Source organism: Lagopus muta, chromosome 7, assembly GCF_023343835.1.
Source record: "Lagopus muta isolate bLagMut1 chromosome 7, bLagMut1 primary, whole genome shotgun sequence".
NCBI classification, from domain to species: domain Eukaryota; kingdom Metazoa; phylum Chordata; class Aves; order Galliformes; family Phasianidae; genus Lagopus; species Lagopus muta.
Window position 1 is genome coordinate 38,790,424 of NC_064439.1, and position 26,153 is coordinate 38,816,576.

Here is a 26,153-nt window from a genome sequence, read left to right on the forward strand (position 1 = left end):
GTTTGGTTCTCTTTGTGTTGGCAAACTAAAGAATTTGATTAAAACCATGTGAAAATAGGAGTCCAGTAGCCCAAATATAGCTGGCAATCTGACAGCGTTAAAAAATAAAAGGACTGTTTCTTTGTATTGGAACAGGCAGGAGCATAAAACAAAAACAAAACAAACAAAAAAAAAGCCAATGCTACATTTTTAGAAGTATTTCAAAATGATATAGGTACATGCTTTCTTCATCTTGGTTAAAAATGCTCATTGCTTTCAGTTATTCTTTAGGAGCTTATGAGATTAGTAATGTGTGCTGTTTCATTGTTTCTGTAGCCTCTTTATCTTGTGATTTACAAACAAATATGGCGCTCTAGCTTGTATAGAACTTTCCCCATTCAGTCTGATTTGGTGTTAAACCTGCTCAAGCCAGTTAATATTTACTCTGTTTGGTCTGCACTGTCAGTTCAACCCTGGATAATTGACAAACAGCTTCAATGAAGCTGGACAAAGGCTTAGCTTTCTTGTATAAAAAGTTTCAGAAGTCTTTCATTTCCAGTGTAGTTAAGTATTCCTTTGTAGCTAAGTTTTGGTCTTGGTGATGGTAGTGGTTTTCAAATGGCTTACGTAAGTTGGACCAGCAGTGTCACCAGTTGAGTAAGACATGAGTGATTTCTATCCTTGAAACAGCTGATGCTGAAATCCATTTATGCGTTTATATTTTCAGTTCTTCCCAAAATCTGCTGAGTTCTTTTGCTTTAAAGGTTCTGCACACTGGCTAGTCTAGGATTGGCATGAGCTGTTTACCCCACCCTGGGTCTTGCACTAGTCTCTTCAGCATCATCTGGCAAGGAAGGGCCAAATGCACAAATCCACAGGGGACTGCAGAAAATAATATTGAGGACAATGCCCAAAGAGATGGTGCTATGTTTAGCCGCTGCAAATGATTTCCAGGATGGATCTGAAATTACTAAGAGTGAATGCAAACGTAATAAAAAAAAATTGCCAAAAATTGCCAAAAATTCTTGGGTTGATTTAGATAGCAAAGTTACATGTAGCATAGCCATTAAGAGTGACTTCTTGCATTCATTTATATCTCTAAATGCAGTGCAAATAAATAGCTTTCAAAATTTCACAGTCATCTGGAGCCTGCTGTCCCCTCAGTCCTCTTCACCTGTTCACATGAGCTTTTGTACCTGGTGCAGGTGCTAAAGCCAAGTAGTTTGGGGTTAGGAGAATTGAGATCCCTATTGACAATGTCTTAAGTTTAAAAAACCTGCTAAATGTCTCTTACATATGCTGGAACAAAGCTGTGTGTGATGAGAAGCTTACTCCCAGCTGTCCTTCTTGCTGCTGTGTCCCAGTGCAAGCATAGAATGTGAATGAGCTCCCATTTTCTGTTTGGCCAGAGCTGCCTGTTCACATACACCGGTGTTCGCTTTAGCCAGATACTCTAAAATAGCACACAGAACAATTTATATCTCTGTCGTGAGCCTTAACCATTAGGAAATGCTCTTCTTTCCACATTTTGCTGTCTGGACAATGCCTGGAAAATACTCAGATTTTTATTGATTGATTGATTGATTGATAGGCAAAGTCTGCATTAATGGACAAAGCATAGTTAATGAATAAAACGAATAACTCAAACTGTTCTTAAAAGTCAGTTTGAAAAACAGAAACCATTTTATGCTTGAAGGCACTGTGTTTGAAGTCTCATTTCACCCATTCCTTGAAGAACCAGACTGCACTATTTGAATTCAGGTTGGTGCTACGCATAAAACCATCATGTGCATGTGCAGACATTTCTGCATATATACCTGTGTGTTTGCGTGCTGTTCAGTCATTAGCAATTAGCTTTAAGTGCAACTATGTACCTTCAGCTCCAAATGGCAGTATTATTCACTTGCAGTGGTACAAGGTTACTTATATTTTTTAATATAACGTAATGATTTGAGGTGCAAAGCAGAGAATTATAACTTGTGTTTTTAAAAAAAATCCCTAAGAAAATCTCTGGAAGACAAATCTCTCCAGAAGGATTATTTTTCTGTAAAAATACTGAACCATACTCTAAAATGAATGAGATTACCATTTCAGTGAAAGTGTACTTGATCACACAGCACAAGGAGAGTTTCTTAGTAGCACTTCTTGTACAAAATCTTCGATGTGTTATTTTCCAGGAGAACAAAAACCTATCTTGAAATCAGATTGACTTTAAGATTGTGCTAGAAAGCTATCATTCTGTTTTAAAGTGTTCACAAAATACAAGATGGCTAATATTCAAGCACTTTAAGTAACAGGGGAAGGAAAGCCCTGAAATGATCTGATGGAAGGAGTAAGATGATTTCAAGAAGGAAACTCAAAGCACTTAAAGGATGAAACGCTGTTTCTTTCCCTTGGAGACTTTCTCTCTAAACAAATGGCAAAATCTTCCAACAACATCAGTGCTAAGGAACTTGGAGGGCTCTCTTTTTACTCCTCCTTTTCTCCATGCATGTAGCTGTCATGCTGCATCCCTGAAGGCTTTCAAGGCCAGGTTGGATGGGGCCTCCTGATCTGGTGGGTGGCAATCCTGCCCATGGCAAAGGGATTAGAATTAAATGGGCTTTAAGGTCCCTTCCAACCAAAGCTATTCTATGATTCTATGATTTCCAAGTCCTGCTCAACTTGCTAGCTGAAACTGGTACTGTCCTTTCCTTGTTGGGCTTTTTTTTCCCCCCAAAATAGTTGGAATTTGCCACTGCTGTGTCTCTCCCTTTGCTCCTGGTGCCAACAGCTATGCAGTGGTGATGACTGCTGCCAAGTCTGTGGCCTTGGCACAGACTATGGAAGTCTTGGGATGTGGCTGGAAAATGATGGGTTTAAGGGTACATGGGTGTATGTGCTTGTATTGGTCAGCTAGTAGGTAGTCCTGCACTCTTCACTTTGTGCAAGTTGGGCATAACAGACTGAAAATCTGGAGTCGGAATTGGAGACACATCAAAATATCCGGGTTTCAGTAGCAATCGTATCGTGTTTTGCCAAGAACCAGAGGGCTTCAGCAGAACCCAGGGGCCAAGCTGCTGGTTAGCAGGAACAAAACCATCTCAGTTCATGGACTATCAAAGCATCTTTTGCTTTAAACCACATGCCTTGTTTTTGTCATACTTTAAGCTTCCTTCATATTGTTGCTTTCTCAGAGTTTGTTTGGTGCTGATGGGAACCCCCACACAGAACCACACCCTCTTTTCCCACAATTAATTCTGTAATCCTGAATGCCAATATCTTGCACTGAATCTTTGAAACCCAGTTCTGAAATTCAGTCATCTTTAGCAGTTTGACGTGGCACTAAGCTGCATTTCCTTCAGAAATATTCAGAACAGGAAAAGAGACAATTTTCCCCTCTCGGGGAGACAATGCACTTGTTGCTTTGGGGTCTACTTTGCAGTAAGAAGATACAGTTCACTCACAGACTTCTAAAAGATAAATGTTAGTCCCAAGACTTTTTTTTCAGGTTTGTCCAGCACCGAGCTTACAATGAATCTTGTGAAATCTCCAGAGGAGTCACTATTCCCAGAGTTCTTACTCATGGTTAATTTTTGGTCAGTTAGTGGATTTCTCTGTCAGTTTTTCAAATTCCAGAGGAAGCACAGTAGGTGGCCCAATGGAGATTTACTTGGAAACAAATCCTACAGCTGGAAAAACCAGGCTGAGGCACTCTGTCATTGATAAGATTTGGGCTTTTTGCCTTTGGGTTGGTGAGACCCTTTGGTATTGCAAGCACAGTTGTGACCTTCCTGTCTGACGAGATAAAAAGTGCTGCCACCAAATCAGAGGTAAAGGCTGGTTAAACCCTTGTTGTCATTTGCAGTTACAACATGGCTGCCTTCTAGTTGAGTGAGGTTGAGCATTGGTGATCCTGATGCAGTTGTGGCTTTGCTGATGCCTGGAAATCTGCTGACTTCTGTCCAGCAGGATGAGCTCCTCTGTCTGGCAGATTGTGTGTAGGAAATATGTATGAGGTGTCCACAGCTTTGCTGGGACCTCAGGCTGATTGTTGAGATGACACTTGGCTGATGTAAAATCCAGCCCTGTTGTGACCAGAGCAGGACATTTTCAGCCCTTGGAGTGACCAAATACAGCCAGCATAAACGCAGTTTTGCATCTGCAGAACTGCTGAGTCCTGTGCTTTGGTTCCAGAAAAACAAAACTCACGTCTATGCAGGTGTGGTTTGATGGGTGGTTTGGAAGAAAAAAGTGGATTTTTTCCTGTCTCTGAAGGTATTTTGTTTGTTATTGATGGGGAAAATTAAATTATATTCCAACAAAGCATCAACCATAGCTAAGGTTTTTGTGCTGGGGGAGAGTTTGTACAGTGCGCTCGTGCATTTTGCTTTTCTGCTCAGAATATTGGCATTGTTGTGGCTTTTTGTTTCTCTCTTTTGACAGAGGAGGTTGACAAAGAGATTAGATACCAGTTCTGCTTCAGTGATTCATTAAAGTGGTGCTGGAGGAGCGGAAGTTGCCCTGCTCAAAGGTGTGGGGAGGGTTTATTGTTCTGAGCAGTGCTGTGAATGCCAACGATTTTGCAGCTGTGAAAAGGGCTCTTAATGAGTTTCAGCATTTTAATGTACTTCAAGTTCCCAATTGCACAAATTTAAGAAGCTTAGCAATTCAGTATCTCCTGAATAATAGCATTTATTTTATAGTCTAAATACACTCGGGGAAGTCTCAATAATATTGCAGGAAGTCTTGGTAATATCGCAGCTCCTTCCCAGTGTAATAGCTTTAGAGGACCTAATTGACTTGAACAGTGGAATTGGTCCTTTAAAAAACATGCACACACAATTTTTGATTAATGAGCCCCATAATAAATCATTAATCTTTTTTTGGCTCACCAAATGATCTGAATAGTTTTCAAAGTAGAAGAAGTTGTGTATGTTTTCCTAAAACATCTTAGTGATACAGTGCTTGCATTTCAAATCTATCATCTTACATTTACAGAAAAAATAACCTCGTTTAATTTTTAGAAAAACAGACCAAACTCTGAATGCCTTTGTTACTAAGAAGCGTGTGAAGAAACACCTACATAGGAGTACTTCCTCTTATAATAATAAAAGCACTGTAAAATGGCCATGTAGTGTCCTTCTTCCTGAAGGATCCCAAAGTGCTTTTACACATTTTCTATAGTCAATGTGGGTCATTCACCTATCACTTGAATGAAACTAGTCTTTACTGACTGTGCTAAACAACACTTTATATAGGAAGGAAATCACAAATAATTTGAAACTCTGGGGAGAATTTTAGGTAGGCAGATTGTAATTGCCCAATTTGGAATTGGCCCAGAAGGCTGTGATTAATATACTCAGGCTGCTCTTTAATTGTCCCAAAGTAGTCGGGGCCTTCGTTTCAAGTATGCTTAGTCTCTGGGTAGTTTTTCTTAATAGTAATTTTAGAACTTTCAGAATGTGTGGCAGGATTGGCAGAACTAAAAAGTAGGGATATTTTTTTATTATTATTATATTTACAGCAGGCTCAGCAGTGCTGGGATAGTGCAACATGTTTTTACACGTGTATCTCAAGTAACAGAATCTGGTTTGTATGTTTTGATTTTTTTTCTTCCTGATTCACTGCAGGACCTTCTGATTATGTTGAATCCCCCCAAAATATTTTGAACTCTCTGATATTATTATGTTAGGTCTTAAATAGCAGAGCAAATGCAAATGTCTCTATTTCTTAACTTTTTCTCTGGGAATTGCTCAGCCTTTCGAAACACAGTGTAGAATCTCTAGGGCTTGTTAAAGGCAGTCCAGCAGGGGTAAGTTGATTGATCTGTAAAAATAAGGTCACATCACTTGAAACTATTTCCTCTAAAAAGCAAGCAATCCACAAGGGCTATTGATACTTCTCTCCTCGAGCCAGCCTCATCTCCTCCCTCCCTGGGGGCTGAGGCTGGGAAGCCTGTGAATGCCAAATCTAACTCTGAGGCTTCTGGCTGTGTGCCTGTCTGCGACAGTCACTGATCTGCAGATCCACAACTGAGTCAACACCGAGCTGAGATGTTATTTGGTGAGATCTAATGGATATTTATTTTTCTCTTCAGGGAACCTGTAAGTTTACAAGGGATTTTGGGTAAATATAATATACCAACTTGTATAGTTAGAACACAAAGCATTTGTTTTTGTTTTGTTTTTAGTTTTTGCAAGTGACCCACTGAATACATGCAACATAAACTTGGTCTGTCAAGTGAACTTGAACTGAGCACACTTTTCACAGGATTGCAAACTATCAGGTTCGATCCCCTAGGTTTAAAGTGTTTACCTGGCTGGTGAAATATGTCCACAGATGTGTGTTTTACCACCAGGAATTGTTGCAGTCATGATGAGAACTTCACAAGCAAACTGCAATGTCGTGGACATCCATTTAAAGATGTTGTAAATTGTACTTTCTGGTCCTAACTCTTCAGGAACAACTGCATTTCACCTCCTCAAAAATGGCTGAAGCCGTTTCCAAGTACTGGGTGAAATTCCATTTGTCATTAACTGCTGATGTCAGTATCAACAAGAGCAAGCACTGGAATAAGGAGTCTGTGTCTGATAAAAGCACTCCTATTCTACATGATAAAGTGGCTCTCTCTCATTCAAGTCTGTCGGTTAAATATTAGATACATGATAGTTTAAAATGGTCAACTGTAAGTGGTTAGCTTAGACTTTCACCACAATTGGTTTGAAAAAAAGGTTGTGAATACAGCTCCTGGGAAAGGTAATCCAGAACATTTAAGTGTACAGTAGCTCAAGTTTCTTTCTTTAATTCTGTCTCTTTTATTATGGAAATATTCTAAAGCTAAAGCTAAACAACTCAGGCTATTTAAGGACCTGTGCAAGAGCCAGGCCCAGCTTTTAGCATCCTTGGAGGAGATGGACCCCAGGACCGCACTACTCTCTATGTATGGCAGCAGGTTCCCTTTTGCCTTTAGTCACCAGCCCTCAGCTGCATCCAGAAAGATTCATAGACTTCTTTGTAATGCCTTTCCAGTCGGGGACTCAAGAAATGCTTACGTATCTTGTCTCACAGTTTTATTTCTGCAATAAGTTTTTAGAGCTTCTTATGATTTATAAGTGAGAAAGAGGGTAATAAGAACCTTCATTTATTGGATTGATGTAGCCGTCATTTTTTATATGAATGTCTTATGCATATATACAAGTATATAAAAATATGTTTACGTACAGATATATTTAATCACATTCAAGCATACCACCAGCAAAGCACATTAAGTGTCTATGCGTGTGGATCCTTTCTTTGTATACACAGTCACTCACACATATGTAAGCATATTTGAAAATGTTCCTCCTTTTTTGGAAATCTGTGTATAAACTTGTATGTTTTTACACACAGACATCTGTTTACCCATATTTTCAGAGCTGAAAGCATGCCTAAACTGAAATGCACTTTTACGTGTGTAATGTAATTTGTTGTTGCATATGTAAAATAGACCCGCACTTGCATACTTTAACACATCACTCCCATGTATTGACAAACACACAGGCACATATATACACAATGTGGCCAAAAAGGCCAATGGCATTCTGGCTTGTATCAGAAATAGTGCAGCCAGCAGTAGCAGGGAGGTGATCATCCCTCTGTACTCAGCACTGGTGAGGCCATGCCTCAAGTTCTGCATACAGTTTTGTGCACATCACCACAATAAAAGACATTGAGGCCCTGGAACGTGTCCAGAGAAGGGCAACAAAGCTTTGAACAAGTCTTATAGGGAGTGGCTGGAGGAACTGGGATTGGGGATTTAGTCTGGAGAAGAAGAAGCTTGGGAGATCTTACTGCTTTACATAACTGCTTGAAAGGAGGTTGTAGCAAAGTAGAGATCAGCCTCTTACCCCAGTTGATAGGATGAGAAGTAATGGCCTCAAGTTGTGTCAGGGCAGGTTCAGGTTGGATATTAGAAAAAAATTGTTCTCTGAAAGAGATGAAGTATTGGAACAGGCTGCCCTGGGAGATGTTGGAGTCACCATCACTGGAGGCTTTCAAGAAATATGTAGATGTGGCACTGAAGGAAATGATTTAGTGAGCATGGTGGTGATGGGCTGATGGTTAGACTGGGTGATCTTAGAGGTCTTTTCCAACCTCAATGATATATGATTCTATGTATGATTAGCCACAGCCAGTATACTACGTAGATGCAAGAAGCACGAGCCGCAGAGAGCTGACTAGTGGAGCACTAGGGCATTTTCTCATAGGTCAGCTCTGTACAATGCAATGTTGGTGATACTCAGGCAGTCCCAGCCAGCTGTGTGCTAGGCAGGGTGACTGAGTTCAAGTTTCTTGAAACAGATGGAAAAATAGAGTTGCAGAGTTGGGACATTTACTTTCCCCTTTCCTCATTCTCACAGGGACCAATCACAAGTACTCCAGTTTATGCATTGTACTTTGTTTTGGATTTCCACTTGCAGTATCTTTCAGTCTCTGCTATACGGCTGTCTTAAATCTTTTCCTATCTTTCCAATAGTGTTTGTCTCTTGATCGCTTGATCACAAAGGAACTGAATTGCACTAGGTTCATGGCAAGGCTCACTTGGTACAGCAATACCTCTGAGCTTGTCCCTGCTGCTCAGTGGCCAGCTCTGGCTTGTGGCCTCCTGTCTGGGCAGCTCAGTTCTGCTGTATCTCACCAGCTGGCTGCAGGCCATTGCATGCATTACTTCATTTCAGATTCCAGACATCTTTGCTTATCAGCTTTCTTGATGTTCTTTGCTTCTGCCACAAGAGCAACATAAGTGTCCGTTCTCATTAGTTTTCTGAACTCAAGGAAATTCCTTTTTTCCTCTCTGTGGTAAGAGTAGGCTGAGCCTCATGACTCAAAAAAAAATTTGTGTCTGTTGATCTTTTGTAGGTGGACAGATCTGGACATGTTGTTCACCTTGGTCTACTTTTTTAATTTTCTGAGTTGGTTTTCTATTTTGTTCTGCATAAAATTGTTGACTTTGTGTTTTCTGTATTGATAAGCAAGTTGAAAAGTTTCTTGGTTTGGAAAATTTGAGTCAGCCTGCAGAATTCAGACTGCTGCACTCTTCTAGCTGATAGGAGAGGTGGAAGGCACTAATGGTAGGTTTGTATGAAAACTCACTTGAAAACATTACACTTTCCTTGGTTTTGGGAAGTCAGGGAGTTCATAGGCTACTTTCAGGTTTAGCTGCCTCACATCTTGTGCAGAAGTTACATTCCTTGCAGACAACAAAGCACAATAAAATTCCCTCTGCTCTCTGCTTCCATCGACTGGGAAGAGAGGAGCCATGTTTCTCTTACTGGTCTTTCTGTAATTTTTTCTCAACATTATGGAGTAGTAGGAGCATCTGCTGCTCTCCGCCTGCTGTCTACAAACCTCTAGGTGATGCACTGTGCCTTCCAGGCCCCAATTTTCTGCATAAATAAAGCACAATATATCCTTAAATGATATTTTCTTCCTTCCCTGGTGCTGGCTTTTGTTTTTTTGTTGTTGGTTATTTTTTTGTTTTTTGTTTTGTGTGTGTGCGTGTGCGTGTGTGTGTTGGAAAAGGAAATCCTCAATGCTTTGCTCATCTCTTTCTACTGAGAGGTTGGTGAGGCATGACAGATGCCTGGTGCCTGTTCCATTTGTTGTCCATCTGGAGACTGACAATATGTCTCCCCTTCTGCTGCTTGTTCACTGGTCATCATGAGTGGTGGTTCACCCCATGCCATTGCTCTGCATTCCTCCTTTATTACCTATAGTCTGTGCTGCTCCCTGTGAGCCAGACAAAGCCCTAGGTCAACTGAGGCCAGAGCAGGCAGTGAAATGGTCCTACCGCTCCTGGACCTCCCTACAGTCCACATGCTGGCTAAACCCCACTCTTAGGCATTGCATGTGCAGTGGACTTCTCTAGTGGTACTATGGAACCACATCTGCTTTATATGGTAGAAAAGCAGGGTTTTTAGCCCCTTTGTTAACCTGTTTTTCTTGCTTACCTCCTGTTGGCTCCTACTCTCAACCTCACTTAATCAGTACAGTCTCGTGACATGGGTCATGAGCAACATCAAAGGTTGCTCTGATGGGCTCTGACAAGATTGCAGGTAGCTTCGCTGCTTCTGTGCAATGGAGTTTTGCTCTATTTTAATATTTTCTTCTTTTTAAAATAAAGTTTCAGTTGCTTCAGTTGCTTCAATTGCTAGTATTTCCTCACTGTAAAGCTGGGAGGATAAAAAATGAATATTTCAAGGCTTTTTTTTCCTCACCCACCACTGGGACTTGCTGACTCAGCATCAGGAATTCCACGCACAGGGAAAATGTGACATTTCAGTGTCTGTCATGCTTCTGAGCCATAAACAGCCCCTGTCACGTTTGAAGCATGACTTGGTTGCCTTCTATATCTGATACATTATGAAGAATGTAGGTATTTCTGTCGTGTGTGCTTTGTGAGTTATGCCTGATCTTAAAAGGGAACGGTATTTTTATCTGTGTTAAATACAGATTTCTCAAAATAAAACTGTCAAGGCTATGCTTTATGGTAGGTTTTGTTTTTCTTAAGTGATGTCTATGTAGATATTTTCCCTTAGTTTCTGTAATAGTTAGAAGAATCCAGACTCCCTGAAAATTGATGCATCCTCAAGGACTAGTAGGTTTCCATTTCTGGCATGTGCATCAAGATGAATAACAGTTCTCTAGCAGTCTGTATGGACTCAGGGTAAGTAGACCTCAACCTTTATCCCAACAGGAATTCCCAGACAAGAAAATTCTGACTTCATTTATGGTTTATAGGAAGTAACGTAAACCATGACAAAAGAAAGTGTTCAGTTTTCTTCACAAGCAATCACATGGGATCTGTGTGCTGCTTGAATTCACCTTTGGGTCAATAGGTCAAATATTAAAAAGCATTATACTGTCCCAAAAAGTCCTCTTACAGCTTCTAATGCTTTCCCAGTGCTGATAATTTACTACCATTAATAGTAGCTGCAGTCTTTTTCCAGTGCAAGTGTAGACAGTTAAATGCTAAGCCTTTGAATTTTACATGAAAAAATCTCAGTTTCCTGAGTTAGCCCCAGCTTAGAGAAGCTTCTGGACAAAAACACCTAAGTTCCCGTTGATCTACAAATAGATGCAGTGTGGACAATAGTTTAACCCTGTGAGGAATGTACCCAAGCATGTGTAACATTCCAAATCTGTGTAGTCTTTGTTTTGCTGGCAGCTTTAAAAGAAAAAAAAAAAAAAAAAAAAAAAAAAGGGCAAACAATAAATACTTAAATATTTCTACACGAAAAATCTGCATTTCAATTGGTATCCCTTGCATAACAGATTTTATTTTGGAGTAACTAAAGTAAGGAGGGCTACTAAGCAGCTCAGATTTGTGCACATTATGTCCTTCAAAATACCAAATAATCACAATAACCCGTGGTAGAGGGATCTGGTTTGTACATAGTTTTAAGATCTTTTTAAGACTACTTGAAGTTAAGCTCTAGGTTTAATTTTATTTATTTAGTGTATATGGCCTTTTAGCTACAATTAGATTTCTTTCCTCATTTATTGATAATGGAAGGTTTATACTATTCTCTGATTGCATGCTGTGTCCTCTGTAAACCAAATAATCTCTCTTGTGACCTTTTCTTTCTTTCTTTATGTAAGTATATACACATAAATACAAATGCACCTTTTCTGTGGGATAGCATTCTGTAAAATACAATTATGTGAGAATGTGGATAGTAGGAGTTAAATTGCAAGATTTGTTGACTCAGTGCAGGGGCAAAGGACTTGACACCTGTCTAAATATCAGTAAGAAAGTCCTGGAAAATATACATCAATCAGTGAGTGTGTCATTAACCCAGCACAGTACATGGCAAATAAACATACTGAATGCAATATTGTCTAACTTGCAATAAGACATCATGTCTTAAGTTCACTAGAACCAAGTCAGTGACAAAACAAAATAAATAGGTAAGGTGTTAAACTTAGAGTGCAGCTCATCTGGCAGATTGGTCTTTTGCTTCCAGAGGTCATCAGTGAGTTTCTAATTTGGGGTTCATGGTGCAGTGATTGCGTAGCATTCTTCAAAATTGTTATAGAATGACTTGGAGTAATCTGAGGTAATGAATTGATTCTTACTTAACAGCAATTTAAATAGCAATCTTGTCATTAAAACAGTACAAAAGTGAGTGACAAGGCAAGTGAACACCTTTGGAGCTTGAGTGACACAGTGACTTTATCAGAGGTTGAACTGTCTTTCTGGCTCTGGTAAACTGTATGAGGTGGAAAGTGTGGAAATTTGTTTCAAAGAAAACTAAAAAGTAAAGAGCTATAAAAATCTCACCTCCTAATGGCACAAGTATGAGAAATGGCTTTTTATATCAGTCTCTGATAGTTCTGGTTAGGATTGCATTTTGTGCAAATAAAAGAAGGTACCATGTATCTTATGCAGTGCTCTGAAGATGGAAACCATAGCGACTCAGGTCTGTACGTGCTACCCAAGATGAAGGGCAAATCAAATCAGCGTTGGCAGATAAAATGCATGATGGAAAGTTCTGCAACAGCTCTGTGGTGAACAGACCAATAACAATTCGGTTCCAGCAATATTTAGTTTTAGCAAATGCTGTGCTGCCCATGAACAAACTTAATTAAGAGAAAGCTGATGCCGGCTTACACTGCACTGCACAGCACTCTGATAGTTTGCACAGTGAGAAGAAATCCTGAGCATATATAAATGGTGAACTCATTTTAAAGTTCATGTTTTTAATTAAAACAGTACTTGTAATGCTTTGCTGTAAAGCTGATACAGGTATTTGTGGCAAATAATTTCCTACGATACGTGTTCTTTTTCTCTGCATAGGTCACAGTTTTTAGGAATTTGCTTGTTTGCAATTTTTTGACAAAATTTAGTAGAGCAAATGTTAACCTATGTCTTGTTTGAAAAGTAACTACACAGAGCATTTCAGCTATGGCACAGTTAAGCCCGGGTGCCTGGGTCACAGCTCTCTTTTCTGATTAGATGTTTGCACATAATGGGCCTTATGGCAGAAATTATTTTCTTTGGTCATTGTAAAGCTTGAATGTGCTCAAATTTACTTATGCAAATAAGAATGAAATGCTTCTGAAAATAATTGGCAACATGGTTTTCTTCAGAATAGCACTTACAAATGTGTTCATGTGTGGGACCACTGTCTTTTCAGAAAGCATCCCTTTATTGTCAACAGGCTGTTGACTTGACTTGTTGACAATTAAGCTTATGCAGAAAACGTATGCTGCAGTTCTAGTTTTAGATCTATTTATAACGCTTGATGGATTGGGCTTAATTATTGCTCTACAATAGTTGCATAATTATGCTGAGGCTGCTGAGGGCTATTGTCCTACAATGAAGGGGCTAATAAATTGTAAACCATGGCAATGTAAAAGTTGGTTAGGGCTGGGTACGAAAGAAATTTATGAAACTTGTCGTCAGCACTCGATCTTAAAAGGCACAGGGACTACCATGAAGGAGATGTAGCAGGGTTGAAGAGACATTTAACATCTCAGAATGTTAAATATCTTGATGTATTAGAGCCTTGAAAGGGCCATCAGACAACATCCCCATTCTTTTGAAGGCCCCTATGAGAAAATAAACCTCTGAATACCCCATGTGTTCTGCTCTGCAGTACTTTCCCCTTTGAAACTTCTCATGTTTAGACACAGTCTCAGCTAGCGAGGTAGCTGGTTATTGAGGGAGGTCTAAATGCAAAGAACATTGGAAGGACTCTTGAGAATAAGGTTTGCACCACTTCTACCTGTTTCCTTCTGCTGCATCCTGGATTTTTAGTACTTACTAGCACTTCTAATAAAATCCATGTAAACTTTAGGTTCTCTTCACAGTCTTGTAAGCCTTTTGGTGTGCTGCACGCCACAAGTGTGTGATCAGTCTGGGACCAATAGCTAACTGGCCATTGATTTAGTTGTCTCTGCTGCCCACACAAAAGAAAGCAAATAAGCCAGTAAAAAGTGGAAGGAAACCCTAGGAGCTGCACTGGAGTCCTGTACACCTTGTGTCACTGCAATAATGGCTTAAAATATGTCATTAGCAGCTCTAAAAGACTACATAATCTGAACCATTTCTGTACGGGGTTTGTGTGTTTCTTGTGGTTTGTTAGCTTGAATGTTTTGTTGTTGTTGTTTTTTTTTTAATAAATAAAATTATAATATGACAAATCTTTGAAAGTAAGGCTACTGCTTCTTAAATCAGTGCATTTCCATTGATTCACAGAAGCCATGTGGGCATACACTTGAAGGATCCTAGTGCCTAGCCCTCCCTCCCAGTCTCTCTGGATTTTCTGCCAGCACTTTGAAGGGGTGCTATTGGAGCAACCTTTCCTTAACTCTCACTCCAGCAGCTGACTTCATCCTATCTAAGATAACTAAGTTAGAAGAATCCTGTCAAGGAAGAGAGAATTTTGCGAAATGTTGCTTGCAGACATTAAGTGTTAGATCTGTTGTTAGACACCTGAATTATAAATTCAGTAGTAAATTCTCTGCTTGAAAGCCAGGTGTCTTTTACAAACATACAAAAATATGCTACATTAACTTAAGGAATAAATAGTAGAAAACTAGAAAACTGGGGAAAAAAACATCTTTTAATTCATTGTTTTTTATGTATAAATCCAGGCAAATCAAATCAGCTTTCAAGGGAATATGTATTTCAGGTGTTCTGGTAAGTTCTTATGAGTTATAATACTTCTCTCTCTATATATATATGTATATATATATAAAGTAATAAAAAATAAGAAGAGATATTGAATGTGAATCTCCTGAGAGAAGTTATCACGTTTCCTCTGAACTTCATTTAAGCTCAGTTGCTTACACAGAACCCAGCTAAGAACCAGTGTCATAAGTTGAATATGAGGCAGATGCTACAGATGTAACTACGATTTTCAAAATACTTAGCAAACACTGGAAAATGTTCAAAATGTCATATACATGTTTTTGTGTAAGTGGTCTGATTTTGTATAAGTGGTTCCACATAAATGACATAAAGGGTGTGACTGTTTTTATATTCAGGGCTTGACAGAAGTTCAGTGCAGATTTTTAAAGGAATGAAGTGGCATGCATAGCCTGAAGATCTGGGCACTGGCTATTATGAAGAGATGAACTAGTGTGGGGAAAATATGAATTGGAAGTAATTTGAACCTGGGTATGAAATGTTCATAAAGATGTGACCATGCTTCTAAAATAATCTGTAATATCGATCTGCATCAATATTAATGTGATGATGTCTCAATTCAGTAGAGACAAGATAAACATATAATCTGTGAATATAAACCCTGAATGTGTCTTTACAAAGAAGACGTTAGAATCTCTCGCAGATCCAAATACAAAGCTGTATTCTTACTTATATGTTCCCAGGGTTATTTTGGAAGATAGAAAAGGAATCGTTTGAAGTAACAGTCAGTGCTTCACTTCCTAGAGCAAACTGCTCCAAGGAGAAGTAACTTAGGTTGAATTAAAAGAATTAGTACATGGGGTTCCTGAATAAACCGAACACTCTTGGTTTCTAGACCTATTGAGATTACTGGAGTTTTCAGTTCCTTAGCGAAAAAAATAATGTAGCTAGAAGCTGCCAGCCCCTCCCTACATTTGTCTTTAAAGAATGCATTACTGAATGTCCTACATAAAGAGGCTTAGCCTCTTACACCAGCTGAAATTCTTCCTTCAGCTTTTCATGCACTGCTTCCAAAGATTATCTCAGGATGGGAGGGAAAGTCCCATCAGAGCACTGTCCTTTCTTGAAGGGAGTATCTGGGAGGATTCAGCAAAGGAAATGGCAACTGGGAACTCCAGCACACCCTCTGCTGCATTTTGTATGTTTCAAATGCTGTTGGTGTAGTATGTTACAAATCCTCTGCGTTATAAACTTCTTCTGTTTCTTTGGCACGGGCCTTGAGAGCTGAGTGACTGACTTAGTTCTTGCTGAAAGGCAGAGACAAAGTTTCTGGCTGTTTCCCCAGTACAACTGTTCCTGACTGCTGAACTTCAGAGCCTTGCAGCAAGATGCCTGCTGCCGAATGCTGGGAGTGCTCTGATGCTGGGACTTAGTCAAAAACTCGGGCTTAACCTTCTGTTTGTTTGCAATACTCACAGTTTTAAATCTTCCTATCTGTGTTCTTGGCTAGTTCCTAACATGCATACCCTCAGCCAGAATGGCCTAGCTTTGTGTGCTTGCAGTTAGTGTCCCTGAAGCTAACATTCCAGAGCAGCTGCAGTATTTGGGCTATGAAGACAGTGAAACAGGCTGGGATGGGAGCAGAGGGAGCTGCAAAGACCTCTGCAGTTGGCTAGAGAGAAGCTTTAATTGGCTTCATTTCATTTTTATTTTTTTTCCTTGATGACCCATTTTGAGGCACTCTACATGCAGACTGGCATGTGCCAGGACCCAGAAAGATCTGGGTCTGTGGTGTGAGGCTGAGTCCAGATTTCAAAGGGCTAGGGTTGCTGGGATAGGCTCACCCTGTTTCTGTGGAGTTTCAGTGCAAGTGCGAGCTGTCCTTGGGAAGTGTGGCGCTCCTTGGATTCCTAAGTGGAAGACCTTAAGAAAGATGAACTTCAGTGAGAATGGTTGGAAGCAGACTGCTAATGGTGCCTTGAGACTGCACTTGCAAGTTTACATGCCTTAAAAATGATATGCTTGCAGCTGGCATATACAGCAGGCTCCAGAGCTGCCTTTCCCTTTCCTGCAAAGCAGCAGTTTGGGCTGGCTTTGCACACATTAAATAGCAGTCTTTTGTGCATGAGGTCCAGGAAAACAAGAATAATAGAATCGTACAATAGCTTAGATTGGAAGGGATCTGCTTCCTCTGAGCTCCCTTGTCATCTGGAGATAAGCTTGATGTCCTGGTGTGGACGGGCAGGGATTGCAAAACCCCAATGGCAGCAGGGACTCTGCTGCACTTTGCTTGTTGCCCCACTGTGGCAGATGTGGGGTGTCTGAGCCAGATGGAGGTTTCCATGGGACATGTGGCTTCCTGCTGCCGAGCCTCAATCTCCCGTCTGATATATTAGACATAAGATGTAGTTCTGAAGTGATGTTGAGCCTCAGCCAAATGATTTTAAGCTCTCTCACTTGAAAATGGAGCTTGTACTGATGGCTGGTCAGTTTGGAATTGGACACAATAATAAATGGGAATTTAGGATTCCAAAGTGGAAGGAGGTACTTTTTAACATCTGGTGAAAAGTCATGGTAAGACCTAAATGAAACAGGGAGAGCTTGGGCCACCCTGCGTGTGTTCAGACACCACAGTGCCCACCCATCCTCAGCCCTGGGGTGTGGGCTTTTACTGTAGATGGAAACCTGACTAAAACCTAGTTCGGATGATGAAAGGAGAGTAGTTTCCAGGGTGCTTACATTCATGTTTCTGGTTAGGCTCATCTTGTCAGCCAATAAGCACACCTGGATCTGTGGGATGCCTGCCTTTTAACCTAAAAACTTTGCAGCCACACTGGGGACGAGGGGTTCTGTACTGCTCTTGTAATGTGTGCTTTGCTCCAAGCGTAATGTGCTTTACCAGGCTTCATTGCCTAGGGAAGGCTTTCTGTCAAGTCTCAGTTTGTGGTGTAAGATATGGCTTCTTTGGGGTTATATTTCTCTGCAGAGGAAAGGAGTATTTCTCTAAATGTTATATTTGTATAGTGAGGAGAAATAATGTGGATTTTTTTCCCCTTTCTTTGAAAACATTGCTGTATTGTGGAGGTAGCTTGAGTGGCTTCATCTGTCTCTCTGCTTGTGGCTCTTGTTTATTACGTTGATAAAAGATAGGACTGGTAAATCCTTGTGAGAGAGTGACTGCATCCTGCTAGCCTTTCATTCATCCTTGAAGTATAGCTAAACTTTCCATGGATATTTAAAACAACAGCGTTTAATCTCTAACACAGTTAAAAGGCTTATGTGTTCTTACTCCAGAAGTGAGACACGTTGGTGGCAGCTCTTATTTATTTTATTTGTTTGCCACAGCTTGAAAACTGAGTAGTCGAAAGAAGAGTTCTCATTCTAATATTCCAGTGGAATGAATTGCTTCAGTGAAAGTAAAGGATGTTGTTCAGCTACTGAGGCGTAACGCCGCCTTTTCCATTTTAGTCTGTCCTTTGGCTATGGTGATCTCATCTGCATAATACTGCTGGGTTTTTCTTAATATTGACAAGGGATGTCAGTCCCTGAGCACTGGTTGGTGGATGAATCAAAGTCCTTAACCAATCAACTGGTACAGGTTTGCATTAATGGTGTGATCATTTCTGAAAAACGATACCTATTGGAATTGCAAATAATGCTGCTTTGATTTGCTTCCACAATGCCTCTGCTTTAATTGCCTCCATTGCTCACATTTTCAAAGTGTTTAGTAACAGTGAAGAGTCTTCCTAATCTGCTATATCTTTCCTTTTATTTTCCCTCTTGTGGCCTGTGGAGGGAAAACAAAGTAACAAGCAATAAATCTTAAAATAGTACGAAAAAGATGAAGAAGAAAAAAATTAAAAACAACAATTTTATTTTATTTTTTTTTTTAAAGGAAAGAAAAAAGAAAACATTTCGGTTTGGGTTTTTGTTTGGTTTTTTTGTTTTGGTTTGGTTTTTTGTTTTGTTTTTTGTTTTTTCCCCTTTCAAAGCTAAAAGTATAAGCTGAAGCTCTTTTCTTGTCTTCCAGGACAGTTTGCATGATTACACTTGCATTGTCAGTACTGTACCTGTTCTGATCTCTCTCTAATATCTTCCTGTGATTGTAAAGGAGCTTGCTTTTTGACATGTATGCATGTAAATTGCAGTGAAAAAGAAAGGGGAGTGGCTGCACAGGAAGAGGTCTGGAAAAGGGAAATCATGTTTTTCTAGATTTTTTTGTGACTTCAGCTCAATTTGCATTAAGTTCACTGTGTGTTTTTTTTCTCTCCTTTGCACCTTACCATAAGACATAGTAATAATGAATATGGTTTTATGGAAAGCACCTTGAAAATGTGCCTACTTTGTTCTTTTATTTCTGCTTTGTAAAACAGTAGAGGATTCAACCTGCATGGTAATGGGTAGTTTTATGGATAATGGATCTGGAGATGCAAAAGTAGAATGCAATGGACATTAAGCAATGTGTCCAAAGACGAGAATTAACAACTCTTAGATCAGGATCCAAATTATGCAGTAAAAAAGTACTACAGGAATCTTGGTTTTGGAACCTTTGGCATACCCATTTGCAGCTTTTCTTCTCATCCAAAAGGCCTAAAATATCCCTTGCACCTTGCATAGGTGAAGTTGAATGCTTTCTTTGGCTTTTGATTCTATTTCGTTAACCTGGACTGTGTTTAGTCATCCATGAAATGATGGCTGTGTGAATCATAGCTTGAAACTCAGATTTCTGCTTCTCTTTGCAAAGCCTTGAGTGTGTAAGGCAGGGAAAGGGCAGACATCTTGGTTCTGTGCTGTCTTCATACATCTTCCAGAAACACAACCTGTGATTCGTCGTGTTTGACAAGATATGTCGGCACTGCTTTTAATGGAGTGTAATTTGAAGCCAGTGTAGTTGACCTGGGGCAGATGGCTTCAGGACTGTGTGCAATTTCCTCAGTGTAAGCTGTAGTGCTGCTGCGAGATTGTTTAACCCATTTCAGGACACCTCCTAGGAAAAAAAAAAAAAAAAAAAAAAAAAAAAAAAAGAACTTCTTTGTGCCCATTGAAACGTGTAATAAAAAAGATTAAATCTATCTGAGAAGACTTTCAGTAATGTATTGCCTGGCTTGCTGCGTAGCATAAAGATTGTATCTTATGTTTTTGTTTATTAAGCATTAACTAAAATTAAGTTGTCATGCCTGTGATCCAGATGAGGCCTGCTGAGTATTACCTACCACTTCTGATGGGGACAAAAAGAAGGAAAAATAATGTGGAAAACATTCTGTGTTTTGAACCAACCTTGCTGATGATGGACAGGTTGGATGGGAAGTCTGCAGGCTGGAAAGCACATCTGCTGAAAACATGTGTTGGGTTTTATTTATTTACGTTAACAGTGAGCACGTTTATGACAATGATGTTTTCTTCACAATCTGTTTGTTAACTTAGGACACAAACCCAAGAACATTTGTGCATGAGAATTATTTTCTACAAATGATTAGTGTCACTGAGTTCAGTAAGAGCAGTCACGCACAAAGTTAAGCACATGCATGAGAGTTTGCAGAAATTTGGCAAAAATTGTTGTCATTGTAAACAGGTTGCCCAGCTTCGCTTCTACTGCAGCTGTAATTTTTTTGGCTTGGTCTTCTTATGAGTAGCCGTCATTGCAGGAGCAGTAAGCTATTCCATTCTGCTGAGTCTAACTGAGGCTGTTTCTCTCATTTTGTCACAGCAACAAGAGCAAGATCCCACAAATCTATACATCTCAAATTTACCGGTTTCCATGGATGAGCAGGAACTGGAGAACATGCTGAAACCTTTTGGACATGTCATTTCCACCAGAATATTAAGAGATGCAAATGGAGTCAGCAGAGGAGTTGGCTTTGCCAGGTGAAATCCTAACTCAATTTATGTGTATTTTTTGGCTTTATTCCTTTGCAAATGCTGTCTACTCCATAACTCTAACACCTCGTAGCTATGGAAAATGCAAAGCAGCACCTTTATCAGATTGTGCATCTGTTCTTTCCACTGAGCTGAGGAATACCAGTGCAGAAGGATGTTCATTTCATTTCTCCAAAAATTTGTTAAAAAAAAAAAAAAAAAAAAAAGTTTGTTATATGCATGTATGTATATGGAAATAAAAATCGCTAGGAATAAAGAGCTATCCATGCAATATTAAGCTTGGATAATAATAAATGTCAATGTCCTACAGCCAAAAGAACCCACGCAATGAGGAAATTGTTTAAATATTTAAAAACAACTTTGCAAATTGTTTGCAAGAGCAAGAGGAAGAGATTGCAATTGAAAAAAAATCCACAGGTTCCTTAACAACTAAAAAAATCTCAAGCCTATGAGAAGAGATTAAGAAGAAATATTTGCATCTAACATGCCCTGTCAGAGTAGTTTGGACAGAATGGGCAGCGTGTTACTTCCGTGTGGGTCATTGTCAGGATAGAAAGGCAAGTTTCAATGTTTACTCTCAAGGATTATTTACACAGATTCTCCACAGCTTGGAACATTCTTAAACATTTTTCTTTAGAAAAGCTAATGAATGGAAAGCTGTATATAGAAAGATACTGAAAAGGTAAATAAGATAAATAAAACTGTGCTGTAAATCACTCTTCTGCTTTGAGAGAAAAATCAAAAATAATAATTAAAATAAAAATCCCAAATCATTGTTTGTACAGAATATTCATAACACTGTCCTTTGTAGAGGAGGCAAAGTGAGTTAGACATATTTTGAATTTATTTGAAATATGCCATATCTTGGCATATCATGGCACTTATGTTAGTATCATAACACCACTCAGTGGAATAGGGTACTGTACGATAAAAAGGTAGCGTGCTGGATAAGTGACATTGTAGTGTTACCTTTGTCCTTGATGTGAAAGATTATCATGCACAAAGAATGTTAAGATAACACTGTTTGAATTCACATGGAAAAAGGCAAAACATTTATACTGACAGAGGGCACACCGTTCTTTATGCATTCTTGCAGATAATACCATGAATCTTTCTAGCTCACTAAATATAAATTAGTGTAACTCATGGATAAACTTGCATTTTAAAAATTGAATTTGTTTGTGAAAATCTATTTAATAATGTAACATATTTCAAAAAGCCTTTCATGTGCTAAGATGAAGGTTTTGTAATTCATCATGCAAATGACAGAGTAGTAAAAACTTTGCTCCGAAGTTGAAGTATAGCAGAGATTTTCCTGACCCTGAGTGAGGACAGAGTTAATCCAAAAATGTATAATTACAGCTGAATGCTGACTCTTGTCTTGGCAGAATTACCAGTACAAGCTGTAATTACATGACCACCTGATCTTCTTTTGGTAAAAGTGTGCTCTTCGGTATCATTTTACTGCATGTCACTCAAAAGAGATGAATTTGTTTAGCTTAGCTTGTAATCATGAGGGTTTCATTCTAGTGTACCTATACTGTAAGTACACAGAGTGTAGGTATGAATACAGTATATCTAGGGAATGGCAGCTGTATTACAGCCCAGACAAGATTATAGAAGTTCTGATCAGCAACCCATCTGGTGATCTTGGCTGTTACATCTTCTGGCTGGGGCCCTCTTGCCACAGTGGAGCTGCTTGCTTGTGAAAGTGCCTCATGTTCCTTTCCACAACTTTTACACAAGCCACAGGAGCTCAGAAGAAGTCAACTTTTTGTACACTAGAACCCAGCAATTTTTAAGTTAGATGGTTCAAAATTATTAATTAAGTGCTGTGAGGGTTAAAAATCCCTTTTTGACACTGCCCAATTAGGTGAATAGTGAATGTCAAAGTAAGTATTCTCAAAAAGTAAAGACTTTTTCAAGAAGTAAAGACTTCCTGTAGACAACTATTGTGAGATTTTTCTCCTAAGTGGGTATGATTAGCAATTTCATGGTACTGCAGGTGGCTACTTAATCATTTATAATCAAAGTGGCTTCAAATGTTCTTGGATCAAACTCTTAGATCGGAGTAATGTCTAGCCACATTAAAGTTCAGCCTCTTTCAAAATACACACATAGAAAATTAGCTCACTTTTTTTAAGCTGTTACAGTATTTTTTTCTTTTCCATTCCCCAAAAGCAGCAGAACAGATTTTGTTGAAACTTTCTAGAATGTTTCACTGTGGCTTGAACACATCTGTGCCCGGGCACACCACGGGAGAGATTTTGGGAGGAGAGTTATTAGCAAGGGGCCCATGAAGGTTAACTGGATTCCAGCTGTGGCTCCACAGAAGTCCGTCCTGTTGAAAAGGAATTGATGTAACCTCTGCACACCCACCTGTACCTTGCTGCTCTCCTTGGCTTTGCACTTCAGGGCTGGTGCTACCTGGCTCCAGGCTCACTGTGAGAGCTGCCATTTGGCAGGTTCTGCCTCGCTGCTGTCAGCGGGGCTTCTGCTGACACAGATGAGCAGAGCTGTGGTTGAACACAGCTGGTCACGTGGCAGGAAGAGAAATGTGGTGGAGTAGCAGGGAGCAGTGCTTCCTATAAGCAGGGAATATGGAAAAAGAAGGTGCAGATGAGAAGCCTTGTGTTCAGTCTGTTGTGAGATTTCTTGTACAAAGAGGCACAGGATTTCATCACAAGACTTAAAATGGTAGGTGTTTCTCTCAAACCCCTGTTGCCATGAGCCGTTTAGTGGCTTCACTGCTTGATCCTTCTTTTTGAAAGCGTAAGTGGATTCCCCAAAGCTTAAAGTGAACGCAAAGTCCTTAATCCTCAAGAGAAGCAAACAAAACAAAAGAAAAAGCAAAAACCAAAGCAACTGGATTTGAAGGCTTTTTTTTCTGAGATATCATTCTAAAGCTGCTATGTCATCTCTTATGATTCGAGCTTTGTGAACTAGCCATTAACAATGTTGTTGGTGAGAGTAAAAAGCAGGTCAGAAGTAGGGAGTAAGAAAGGTCTTGGAGTTAGGCTGGAGATACTTGATAACAGAAGGTGCCTAGAGCACTGAGGGAAATATTCAACTCCATCCTGAAGATGTCATGTTACATACAGGTAACTCCATGTGCTGAAAGAGTTGGCTCTTCCACAGACCTGTAAAGGGTGAATACCATGTTTCAATGTCAGAAGAAATGCAGTAGTAACATGATCAAAGTGGAGCCAAAGTAGTGAAAATGTTTCGCTAAGTGAAAGAGGGACTGTTTGGAGGAAGACTTGTAAGGATCACTGATGGTGCTCCTTTGGAGGCATAGAAGCATCAGCAGCAACAGGGGATAGAGAACATCCAGGTAGTTTAAGGATACATCTCTGAAGAAGGGAAATGCTTTGTTCTTCCTTATTCAAGGGTTTAATTGAAGATGATTGAAAAGGTGTTCTAAAAGGTGCTATAAATTTAACTTGAACAAATCCATCATCTGAGACAGTAGTGCAGGCTTAGATATGATGAGGATCATTCCTTCTTTCAGTCAGAAGAGTGATCTGTCAAATCCTACATCTTCCCCAGGAAATTGCTTTATAATTGGATATCTCAGATGAAACTGGAAATCCCAAACATGCCCCAAAGACTGTGTGTGATATCAGTACGATATTCCAATGCCTGCAGTGATAAATTTTCATCAAAAAGCCTCCCTGCAGAAGAATGCTGAAGTCCTCTATGGGATGAGCATATGTCTTCAAAATCCTTACATTTCCATCTGGTGTTGCAACCTAGATGAAATTTTTGTAGATTCAGTACATCCCTGAGAATATTGCCAGGCATGGGTCTGTGCTTACATGGAGATGCAAATTCCAGAGAAGCACAGACAGGGCAGGGTCCCAGGATGAATGTCACTGGGAACCGATAAGATGAAAAATAAGCATGAAACCCTTAAAGGTGAAGAAAAGAGGAAAATTAGAAGTTATCAGGTGATTTAGTTGAGCAATGTTCATGACCCAATCCCTAGGTACTTTGAGTTTAATTGAAAAGCTCCTAGGGATGTGAAGAAGGGGGCCCTGTGATATACCCTGCTATATCCTGCTATACTGATGCCACTGAATTAGTGAAATAAAGATTGGGTTACAGAGCTCCATAGTAAAGTAGCATTAAAGTATTATTTGTGTCCTCCCTACAGTGATGGCAATATTTAGAATACCATACATACATGTACCACACTCAACTGAACAGCAGAGAAAGCATTTTACAGGTCATTTTAAATGATAAATTGCAAAGAATTAGACTAAGAAGAATTAGATTAAACTACTTTTTTTGTTGTTGTTGTTTTTTTCTTGTTTACTGTCTTGTAACTTAAAATGACCTTGCAAGATTGAGCCCCCAAGTGACATTTTACAACAAAGTCATAAGCCTCTGAAAACAGAAATTTATGATGGAAGTGCTTGCAGTCAGACTGTCAAGTATTGCTCTGCTAGCAGGCACCAGTATAATATTTAACCTGAGACGGTGAAGACTGTAACATAAATCAGACAGGGACTAGGTAGAAATGACTGTGTGTTCATACTATTCTTTTTCCAGTAACAGGAGAAAAAGTGTCCAACATAAACTGTCATAAAAACATGTTATGATGCTCTTCCCAGTGGAAGACCCAGGAGATTCTCAATTAGCTTTCTCTATTACCTCAGATCAAAAAGGTAACATTGAAGAGATATCCCTTTGTGAAAACGCAGAGGGATCTATAGTAGGGCATCTACCCATTTTATCCTTTGGAGCTTGGGCTCTTGTCTTTTCTTTTTCCTGCCTTGTTCTCTTGGTGGAGCTTCCAAAGGAATGCTTTTCTCTGCCAGCAAATGGTTTTTTTTTATTAAACTTATCTCCTACTTATCTGCATTTTACATGTATTAAATTTAGTCTTTGGAAACAGTATTTAACTCAGCAACTGAAATTTTGAGCTCCACAGGATCATTATTCTATTTATAGAGGTTTCATGTGAATTTCAGTAGAAATGGATCTGTTCCAGTTTCCACTCAAGCAAAATGAAAGAGCCAAGCCTTTAATTTTATATTCTTTCCCTCAAAGGAAGCTGTGCATCTTCCAGGGTTTTTCAGGGTAATATAGGTATCGTTTAGTTGCATTAGCTTTCTTCTGATATGAACAGGTTACTCTGTGGAGTGGAAGCTCTGTGACTCTGTGCAGGGAGATCAGAAGGGTCCCCTGTGCATAACGGGCCATGCTGCATGGATAGACCATATGCCTCCATTCTTACCTGTCATCATTGGAATGGTTTTTGCATAATTTGTATATCCAAATGTTGGGGGTGTAAAAGTTGAGGATGTAATGTACCTGGATAGAGAGGAAAAGAAATTCACAAGTAGCACACATATCAGAGTTTTGTGGTGCCTGGCTTTAAGTTTGCAAAATAAATTAAATAAGTTATTGATTTCTTAATAGGGTATAAGGAGCACTGGGTGTTAAGAAATTTCGTAATTCATGATGTGTGTCCATGGATTATCTTTCTTGCAGTGAAAAGTTTCTGCTTGATATGTCTTTTAAATTTATCTGGCTCTTGTCACAATTTTCTCAACCAGATTAAGGAGCTACTTTATATCTAGTACATTCTCCCAACGAAGTTTCTTAAGCACCCTTATCAGGCTGCCCCTCTCATTGACAGGCTGAAGAAACTGAGATCTCTGTTGTGTAGTCA

General features: G+C 39.5%; 1 protein-coding gene across 1 annotated transcript in view; it reads left to right on the plus strand.

The window, feature by feature from the left end:
- Positions 1–26,153, plus strand: part of RBMS3 (RNA binding motif single stranded interacting protein 3) — a 687,926-nt gene that overhangs the window by 525,714 nt on the left and 136,059 nt on the right. Inside the window, 1 exon segment of the mRNA XM_048952200.1 lies at positions 20,304–20,461. Within this exon segment, the coding sequence (XP_048808157.1) occupies positions 20,304–20,461 (158 nt within the window).